An 11,432-nucleotide genomic window follows, 5' to 3' on the forward strand; every position below is an offset into this window, starting at 1 on the left:
CTATATAAGCTTAATGTTAACCCCTTTCCCTCATTTCTTAGTCAGCCTCCCCACTCTAAGAACCCTAAATCGACCTTGTAGCCTATTGGTGGTGTTCTTGATCTCTTAGAAGGTTTTTGGAGCACATTTTGTCCTTTGGAAGGAACGAAGAGAAGCTTGAAGTTGTTTGGCTTGGTGGGAAAGTTTTAGATCCAGAATCAACACCTCGTGGGGAAGATTTTTGAGGTAACAAGTTTGTACCTTGGCTTGTGTATGATTAGATCTCTTCATGGAAAGTTTATTATGATTTTGGTTGTAACATCCATCAAATTCATGAAAGATTTTAAAATTTTTAAAACATTCAAAATCATCATTGTTTACAAACTGTTTCCAAAATAAGATTCATATCAAAGATATCCAAAAATCATGAAATAAAAACATGAGGAGGTGCATGATCATGCCTTCGCCTTCCGCGATCCTGAGAAGTAGTCGAAACATAATCCAACAACTGTAAGCCCAAAGCTTAGTGAGTTCCCTCAAAATACCAATACACAACAAATAACATCATATCATAATTACTTGTAATGGGTCCACAACTTTATAGACTGGATTACCCCTGAGCCCACAACATAAGTTTGTATTGCCTTACAGGCCCACAACTTATGTCTGGCTTGCTCCCCGGCCTGATTAGTCAACCAACTAAATACCACTAAACCCTTAGTACGAGTCTGGCATGCCAAACCCGACCCTCAGCTCGTATCTGGAATGTTTATGAGTACTCAGTATGAGTTTGGCATGCCTTCTTTGGCCCTCAGCTCATATCTGACATACACCAGGGTTTGTTGGCTACAACACAAAGCAGTACAACCTCAACCCAACCCATACAATATGTCGACGTATAACAGATAGTATCATAAATGGGTAAACAAGCAATTCACAGGTAGTCCTACAGATCTACCAGACTAGCATAACAAGACTAGAATGCATAACTATAACATATTCATCATATTAACAATATCATGTTATCAAACCAATAGTCCGACCTTGGTGCATTCGACCTAAAAGTATAGTGAGGAAGACTCACCTCACAAGAAGCTAAACTGATAAGATCTAAATCTGAATTTCAGCTCTCGACTCAAAGCCTACAACCATCATGACCAACCCATCAAACCTCAAAAATACCCAAAATGCCCTCAAAAGTGAAACTTGGTCAACTATGATCAAAGTCAAAGTCAAAGGTCAAGTTCAACTGTCCATGTTGACCCAACTCATCGAGTGCACACACCAACTCGTCGTGTTCCTTTAGTACTTAGAGAAACGGGGAAAACCCGAGCCAACTCACCGAGTTATCAGGGCAACTCGTCGAGTTCCTACAGTTTCTAGAAAGGCGATAAAACCCGATCCAACTCGTCGAGTTGTCACGACAACTCGTCGAGTTTTCCCAGCTTAACTCATTCAGTCCTTTTTCATCCCTTCTAATGCTCAAGAATGTAGATCTGGAACCCATGAGTTGAGAAACCACGTAAAGTTGCTAACTTTACGTACATGCATCGCATCAAGAGGCTTAAACACTCAAACGAGACTTATTAAGGGACTTAGAACATGAAGGGAGCCAAGATTTAGATAAAGTTTGAAACTTTAAGCCTAAGGTGGCCACAAAATGTCTAGATCTGAAGTTATAACTTTATGACATGCTCAAACCAAGAACAAACCAAGATCTAAGCAGTAGATGAGCAAGTTTTCAACTTTTTACCTCAAAAGAGTAGCTAAACTCAAGAAGATTATGGATCTAAAGCTTCCCCCTTCAAACTATGCCCCACCAACTCCAAGCTTCTTCAAGAGAACACCAAGGAAACACTCTTTAAGCTCACACACACTTAAAAAAGGAAGAGAAAACACAAGGCTAGGATTTCTGGATAGAGGGGGCGATTAGGGAGGCCAACAATGGGACTTAAGGCCTTTAAATAGGGTGCAACACCCTAAAAATTAGGATTTCATATTCAACACCAACTCGTTGAGTTACCCTTCTCCAACTCGTTGAGTTGGCCCAAAAGATTCGTAGCCCAAAGAATTTCAACATGTCGAGTTGAGGCCATCAACTTGATGAGATCCAATGAAAAAAATGCCCTTTTAAATATGGGAATCGGGATGTTACATTGGTCCTCTTCTTTGAGATTATGGATGAGTTAAGTTGCTTAAGGGTTCATCCTTTCAGGTCTAAGCTTATTTTGGTATCCTTGAGCATAAAGGTGCAAGCTTTATGTGTATTATAAAGTCATGCATGCATTGAGTCAATCAATAAGTTCATTTTAAGCTTAATAGCTTCTTCTACTCATGTATGAACGTAAAGTTGGCAACTTTACATGGTATTCCAGCTCAAGGAGGTCAGATCTGTGGTTTGGAAAGCTTTGTCTTAATGGATTAAGTGAAATCGGGTTGGGATAAATAAGGGTGAGTACGTTGGGTGTACAAGAAGGTACACACAATGTACAAGCCTCCAAGCGAGTACGCTGCGCACACATGCTTGTACGCCACGCGTACTCAAACTGACGGGCTTTGTGTGTTTGGGCTTCGGTTTGGGCTAACTTTTAGGCTTGGATTGTTAAGATCTTTGTTGTGCCATTTTTGAACAAGTGTTTGGATTAGGGAAATTTTAATGGGGTTTAGGGTAAGGTCCAAGTAAGGGTTTTGGCCTAATTTGGAAAATTGGGCCATAAGTGGGTTGTAGATGGTTTTGGTTGTGGGCCTTTATGATTGGGAGTTTGGGCCTTAGTCTGGGACCAAAATAGGTGACGGTTAAAATTGTATTTCTACTCCCATATATGAGTTATTGGATTTGGTTTGGAACATAATTGTTAATTGAGTGTTTTTTGTTGATAGCGTGAAGATTCTAGTGGAGCAGCAATCAAAGATTTATTTGTGGGTTCAGCTTTCGAGGTTTGTCTCTTTACTGTACTATGGGTCTAAGGAACCAATGCCAGCCATTTTGGTTTATGTATTATAGGAAGACCCTAGGGTTAGCCCTTTGTATTTGTATGAAAGACCAGGAGGTCGCTACTGGTAATCTGTATCCAAGACTAGAGTCTGAACTCTGGTAGTTAATTGGTTAAGTAGTTGTAGATTGTATGTTAGTTGTCTTTGTAATTCTTGCATGGAAGAACTGAAGGTGGCTCTGGGACTTGTCTGTAAGACCCAGGGTTTCGGACCCCGACTTGGTAAGAAAGACCATGATACGACTCGTGGCATAATGGCAAGACTATGGTTAACACATAGCACCTCCTATTGTATATTTGATATGCATTACTTGTATGACATGTATGGTATGTGGTATTTGTGGAACTCACTAAGATTTGTGCTTACAGTTTGTGGTTTATGGCTTCAGGTACTTCTGTTTCAAATGGGAAGGGTCTGGCTTGATTACAATGCATACACCCGTGTTTTTCCACAAGTCATGATTTTGGGATTTTACTCTAATAACCGTGTTATGTGGAATACTTTTAAATCTTTGAATAAAGTTAAAAGAATGTTTGATTATATATATTAAAAATGAAAATTTTACCGTATGATTTTCGAAATGTTACATAACCAGAGGTGAGATAGACATTCGAATTGGAGACCCCACTTTAGAGCCACAACCAAACAAGGAACAGGAGAAAAAGCCTAGATCAAGATTTCTCAGGCTATCATGTGTGGCTACATACAATCCTTAGGGCACTCCACTAGATGATCACCATCCTATTGGTACTCTAACCAATACACCATTACCCCTATATCCTAACATACAAGGATACACACTGTAGTACATAGTATAGTGAGAAAACTCAGTTGAATTGAAGACCCAAGAAACACAACCAATCGCTCACTCCCTTCACTAATTGCTCTCACGAACTGACTAGAACCAAACAAAGGTAGAACTCAATGAATAACCTAAATTCCTTCAAGTTTTACCCAAAGTCAAAACTAGTCAAAAAGTAAACTGTCAACGCTTAACAGGTCAACAACTTCCCACGATGCGACAAGCTCTTGGTCAAGTTGTGGCCAACTAAGGACAAAACAATTGATCATCAGATTATCATCACATTGTGGCAAGCACTTGGCCACATAGTGAGATCTGGCAGAATGCAAAAATTTTCATCAAGTGCTTAATTCATTCCGATCAAAGCCCAAAACTTCGAATCTACTCTTTCACACTCACTTAATGGATAAAGTTTACAAATTTATCCATTAGAACTCCATACCAGGATAGATCTAAAATTCTAAGTCCATTAAGTACTTAATGAGGCTAGAACTTGCGCATGGGCACAAGACACCCCAAACATGGTCCTTTTTCTCATTCCACAAAAGCTTAATGTCCTAGAAAAGCTATCACTAACTTTGGAGTTCTTCAAACTCCAAGAGCATCCAAGGGCACCAAGATGATCTCCTTTTTCTTCAAGCTTCACCAAAGACTAAGAACTAAGCTTCAAACCAAAGGGACATACTCTGAAAGCTTCAAGGAGGCTAGGGTTTCATTTGGTAGGGATGAAGGCTGAAGAGGATACCCTAGGTCATGAGTTAACAACTTTAAATATGAAAGAAACCCTAAAAATTCATGGGCTTGGGCTGCAACTTCTGTCATGTCGTGACACTCTATTTTTCACGTTGTGACAACCATTTCGAAAACACGACATCTAATTGGCACTTCAGAACGTGATACCCCATTCATCATGTTGTGGTACTAGGATTTTCCCAAAAACCTTACCTTTAATTCTCTTGAACTCTAAACTGATCTAATCTAGAAAATAGATGTTACATTGACCTTGACCATTGACTTTTGACTTCGTTGACGTTTAGTAATATTGTTAGTTTTAGAAGGTAGACTAATGTTACCTTGTATGATTTATTAAGAGGTGTGTAACAGCTGCTTTTCGAATATGTGAGCCTGTTAGTTGTCGACTATGTTTGTGAAGTGAGTTTTCTCATTATACTATGTAGGATGTTAGATGGTCTTTATGAATCTTACATGTATGTTGGGCGGGGGCCGTTATGTGGGTGGAACCCGATGTATGGTTGCCACCTGTTAGTTGTATGGGCGGGGCCTGATGTTATGTATGGTATGTGCTATTTTGGGGAACTCATTAGACTTTATGCTTATGGTTTGCTATATAAATGTTTCAGGTACTTCTGGTTCCAAGGGAAAGGGTCCGACTTGATGGCACTGCATCCCTCGAAGATTTATTTCCCACTATATATTTGATACACTTTAATGTTTTGAAAATTTTGTATATATTGGTTATCTTTGAACCATTGATTGTATGGATTTGGTGGTCTAAAATCAAAAGTTTTTATTTCGTATTTTTAGGACGTTACCTAGTAAGCTTACTCCATACATCCCATACAATCTCATTAATCCCATCTTAAAGCAACCATGATCTGAAAATTTTAAAAGATGGTGGAACAATATCATGAAATGAGCATATCAAATGATGGGGTTGTGATATGAATACTTCTCGACAAATCCATAACCAATGAATTAACCCATCGAGCCATAAAACTGTTGCATACAAAAAATATTTCAATTTTACTTAACCTTAAGCCATCATCACCCCATGTATGTAAATTTACTCCTACCTATATTAAATTCAAATAGACCAGCGTCTCCAATGAAACTCTTGAGCACCATCATGCTAGATTTACAGAAAAAACCTAAGAACCTCTCATTTATGCATCCGATCTCATTAAAGTCCCCCATCATCATCCATAATCCTAGTTTTGAGTTTTTTAACCGTAAGACCTAGTTCAAATATAATGCCCTATCCGCTCAATATCTCGGAGCATACACGTTTATCATGTTAACCATCATGTCTACACCAATCCATTCTTTGAAATTAATATAAAAGAATTATTTTGAGTTTTTTTATCGGTAAAGATCTTTTCACCGAATGACTTTATTAATTGAATTACATTATAATTCTTCTGAAAACGTACGAAATCCATAAACCAAACATGCCATGGTGTTTTAGAATCACCCATGATCTTATATTTTATTTTGTTTTCTAAATATTAGCAACACCGTATATAAAAGAGATAATGATTTAAAAGGGTAATATAATTTTTGATTTGTACACATTTGATCACTAAGTTTTTTTGTCTACATTTGACCATTTAACTTGTTTTTTTGTTCATATTCAGTCCTTATAACCGACTACTTTAGTTTAAACCGGAAAAATGACTTAATAAGGTAATATATTTTTCAGTTTGTACGTATTTAATCTTTACTGTTTTTGTACACATTTAGTCATTGTGACCACTTTCTTCAGCTTTTGATCACGGCATTCTACATAGGACAATCATTAATGAGGTGTTGTCATACATGACTCGTCCTTCACTTATAACAGTAACCAAATTCACGAATCGGTCAAATAATGATTGTGTCGTAGTTTCTCCTTGAAGAAGATGTATTCATCTTTAGTTTCATCTATCTCCATAGCAGATAACGAATCTTTTGTGATTGTTTCCTCCTAATTCATATTTGTACTTTAAAGAAAAAAAAGAATTAAGGAAGATGCTAAAAGAATTTGCACTTCCAAGACAAAAAACATATTGACCTAGAGTTTCATCTATCTCTATTGCATATATCGATATTCTTCGTGATTGCTTACTCCTAACATGAAATTGCACTGCCAAAACAAGGAAGCTCGTTGTTTGCCATGGAGATAGATGAAATTGAAGTTGAAGACATATTTTGCTTGGAGAAAACTACGATACAAACATTATTTGACCGATTTGTGAATTAGGTTACTGATATAAGTGAATGACGGGCCACGTATGAAAACACCGCATTAATAATTGTTTTACGTATGATGTCGTGAGCAAAATCTGAAGAAACCGATCATAAAGATTAACTGTGTACAAAAACATTAAGAACTATATGTATCTAAAGTGAAAAATATATTGTCCTATTAACTCATCTTTTAGGTTTAACATTAAATAGCCTGTTATAAAAACCAAATATATATATATATATATATATATATATATATATTAAATAGTTAGACGTAAACAAAATATAGAAAACTCAATAACTAAATATATAATATTAAGTTATTAACCCATATCCCGGATAAAAAACTCCACTTGTATCTAGCGTTTCCATAAAATATCTGTTAGATCTGTGCATTTTTTGTTGGTCAAAAAAAACTTGAACTTATAAGATAGGAGTCGTACTTACACAATTATTTATGCGACGATTGAGTCTTGAAATGTGTGATGAGGGTTTTATTGACAATAGGAAAGCACACTTTCGTCAACATGCCAATATATATATTTATATTAAAAAGAGAAAAAGTACACCCGTATCCCCTTTAAATTGCTTCCATTCTCTTCTCTCTGGCTACTGTTTCTCTCTTTCTCTTTCCAAAAGGTGTTGCTTTTGTGATTATCCTTATTTGACAATGCCTGCAGAAGTGATTCCTGAGAAAACCTTCCATGGGATGTATGCACATGTAAAAGAAACCACTTCCATCTTCTCCAGAAGGTAAGCTTTTAGTTGTTCAGACATATATTTCTTTGTCTTAAATTACATGCAAATAGTGAACCCAAATTCTTTATTCTCAAAGTGATTGTACTGTAAATTTGATATATTTTAGATTTTACAAAAATGGGATCTTTCTTTTTGATATAAAGTACATTTACGAGCACATCCATTTCCCAAATCCATGGCGAGAAACCGAAATAGTTTCTTTTTAGAATAAATTCTCCATCGTTTCAGTTACCATTAATGATTTCAGTAATATTTATTTGATGCATCGTGTAGAATAGGTTTGCGACATTACACATGTGGCAATATTTCTTTCTAATAACATCCATTTGTGACGACGTTAGAACTGTCGGAAAGTGTGGTTATTACGTATTCGGCGAAACTAACTGAAGCTGATAGCCTGTAAAAATTGTTTTTATCTGTATATAGTCTTCGGCTAGATACACCCTTAAATTACATACATTCCTTTGTCATATCCGTCACAAGAAACTAAAATATTTACTCTATTTTCTTGTTTTTTCACCACCAATATTAAATATCTTTTTCAATTTTTTTTTTGTACAGAAACTGTTGTTTTTGTTATTAAGCATATTGATTTTTCGGTTTTGTTTTTAATAGAGAAGACAAAACAATCTTTTTTTAACCACATGCTTCTCTGTATGATCCCTGGACTTGGGAATAATAATTATTATCTTTGTACTTGAAGGCAATAGTTGAACTAGAAGGCTCTTTCCCCGACGACTTTTCAAAGTTCTTTATTCTACTTTACTCTTTTGGTAATTTCTATATTGCGAATTTCTTCGCCACATGTGACGTACCATTAAATTAGATCGTGTTCACAACTAAGAGCTTGTCAGCAATCAGATTGTATAAGCAGAAAATCCTACTCGTTTATGGTGCCTTATTTTTATATTATTAAAAGAATAAAATATACTGATATACAGTACTCTAACGCTATATATATATATATGTTTGTTTATAGGTTGGAAGGAAAGATTGCGATAGTGACAGGTGGTGCCGGAGGGATTGGTGCAGCCACCGTGAGGCTATTTGTCAAACATGGTGCAAAAGTAGTCATAGCCGATATCAACGATGAATGTGGACTAGCACTCTCTACATCATTGTCACCTTTAGCGACATATGTTCATTGTGATGTTAGCCTAGAAGTTGATGTTAAAAACCTAATAGACTCCGCGGTTGCATGCTATGGCCGAATCGACATTATGTTTAACAATGCTGGTGTGCTCGGTAATCAATCCAAGCACAAGAGCATTGTTAACTTTGATGTTGATGAATTTGACCGAGTAATGAATGTGAACGTGAGAGGCGTGGCTCTAGGGATGAAACATGCTGCCAGGGTTATGATCCCGAGAGGGAGTGGATGCATCATTTCAACTGCTAGTGTGGCGGGTGTCATGGGCGGCATGGGTCCACATGCATACACGGCCTCAAAGCACGCGATTGTAGGGCTAACAAAGAATACTGCTTGTGAACTTGGGCGACATGGGATTAGGGTTAATTGTATTTCGCCTTTTGGGGTCGCAACATCGATGCTCGTGAATGCGTGGAGACACGAGGACGATGATGATAATGAAGAAGAAGATGAAAATGTACATTTTAGGGCACCGAATGAGAAAGAAATTAAAGAAACCGAGAAGTTTGTGAGTTCATTAGGGAACTTGAAGGGTACAACCCTAAAAGCTAAGGACATAGCCGAAGCAGCTGTTTACCTTGCAAGTGATGAGTCTAGGTACGTAAGTGGTCATAACCTTGTTGTAGATGGTGCGGTTACCACGTCAAAAAATTGTGTTGATTTGTAGTAAATTGCAGTTACTGACGTTTTGAATAATCGTGTACTTGGTTCTTCAATCGTAAAGAAATTGTTGTTTTTAATCCAATACAAAAGAATATTAGCCATTGTGACAAAAATCCATTTTGTAAAAGTTGTCAAGTATTATAAGATAAAATGTCGAATGTTATTCGAAACAACTTAATACAAAAGTAATGAAAAGTAATACTTCAATTTTGATCCACAAGAATGATCGATAGAAAAATTCGAAGTTCAAACCGAAAACAATATAATGAGTTCATCAATCATGTTTACTTCTTTATTCAAAATGAAAGTTAAAAGAAGATTTCATTCAAAACAATGAGAAATGAATCAAAACTGATTACAAATACAACAAAAGGTCATTTGATAATACTCTTAAATATGGAAATAAGACGAAGACTATCAAAAGCTTGACCAATCATTACACTAAAAATATGACAAGTTTTAATAAGGTTTGTGGTGTTTGTATAGGGTGAAAATCTTGAATAAAAAATAAATTATGTGGTGTTCATGACACTGTATTATAAATATTAATTAGAACATCGTATTGGCTGCCTTTCAAAAAAAAGGACATCGTATTGGCTGAACGAATGGATGGCATAAGTATTAATCCCTACGCCACTCGTTTTTTCCGCAGGCTTTTTTTTAAAGAAAAAAGGTAGTATAAGTAGTTTATATATGAATGGCATGAGGAATCATTATATTCTTGAAGTTTGCTATTGACCGATCATGTAATTAAAAGAATATAGGCCCCGATTAATTTTGTTGGGTGTTTGTATAAAACTCTCACAAAAATTCTTGTCAACCGATTAAAAGGCGTCTTAGATAAAATTATTAGCCCCGGAGCAAAGTACATAGGTTGGTGGGAGAAGTATATGGAGCGGCCCTTTTTTGCTTTAATGAGTGTTAAGGGTAGGATCCTTGACTCATATTCAAGATTCTCAAATATTTTTATGTCCCAGGATCCTTAAACATATACCGGGATCCTGACTATTATCACTAATATTTCTAACACGTGTAATGACTATTTTATCTATTTTTCTCACATGTATAGAACTAGTTAAAACAAGACTCATTCTCAACGAAGAGTCGCCTCAACCAAGCAAATGACCCGAAATACCAAATCAAAAAACATACATATGCTGATTCTTGAGGATCCCAGAATTCCGAAGGTTGGTCCTTGTTATTATCGCCTCCCAATGTTTTATACCGAAGATCCTATCAAGGATCAATGGCTTTTCTTTTAACTTACTTGTGTCGCTTTAATCACCATTTCATACTTGATTTACTACCAACATCACAACATCACATACAATTTGGTTGAATTCTATTTAGTTAATTTTTGACCAAAACAATTTGGCGCCCACCATAGGGTCACAGTGTTCATAATAATTTGGGAATCATGTCTACCCAATCGACCTTATCCTCTTCCTCCATTCCTTTCATTTCCTCTAAAAACCTTCCTCCACCCCAAGGGGAGCTCCCAAGAAAGCCTCTGAAGCACTAAAGAAAAACACTTCTTTGGTCGCTACCTAAGGACTTCAGGATCCTCCTGTTCTGATTTTCAATAATGAAATCTTCGCTATGACGAAGAGAATGGAACGATAAGTCACTCAACAGCAGGAGGATAACAGGACAATACTCAAGGAAGTGGAGAGGATGAAGGCATAAATCCACAAGCCTCAAGAAGTTGCACCCTCGATCTTGCAGCCCAAGATCTTGAACTTTGATAACATGGGATCCTCAGCGAATCGTCGTGAGATAGGAAACTCAATATTGACCTCTATTCTTCGTTGATAATAATATCTTTACTACTAACTCTATGGATATTGATGCAGGAATGAGCCCGCTCATGGCCAAAGAAATTCAACACCTACGATGAATGATCTCAGGTGTACCTAGAGTAGTCCAATGAATACCGAAAGTCTCCCCAACAAGCCACATGATCTCGAGATTTGCTCCTGCAATCGCTGACACTGAGGTCTCAAAGCGCTTCCAAACTCAGCATGAAGCCTTATGACATGACCATATATCTTGAAGAACATGTGACACTAAACAGGGAAAAAATGGAGATTGTTGTGTAAGGGTTTTGGTTCCATCCTC

At 36.7% G+C, this 11,432-nt stretch overlaps 1 protein-coding gene across 1 annotated transcript; it reads left to right on the plus strand.

Moving 5' to 3' along the window:
* Nucleotides 1–7,336: 7,336 nt before the first annotated feature.
* Nucleotides 7,337–9,427, plus strand: SDR2 (NAD(P)-binding Rossmann-fold superfamily protein). Its single transcript, XM_078974367.1, has 2 exons — nt 7,337–7,495; nt 8,481–9,427. The coding sequence occupies exons 1-2, from the start codon at nt 7,413–7,415 to the stop codon at nt 9,316–9,318; spliced, it is 921 nt and encodes a 306-aa protein (XP_078830493.1). The 5' UTR covers nt 7,337–7,412; the 3' UTR covers nt 9,319–9,427.
* The last annotated feature ends 2,005 nt before the right edge of the window (nt 9,428–11,432 follow it).

Source organism: Lactuca saligna, chromosome 9 (assembly GCF_052625555.1).
Source record: "Lactuca saligna cultivar CGN05327 chromosome 9, ASM5262555v1, whole genome shotgun sequence".
Lineage (NCBI taxonomy): Eukaryota > Viridiplantae > Streptophyta > Magnoliopsida > Asterales > Asteraceae > Lactuca > Lactuca saligna.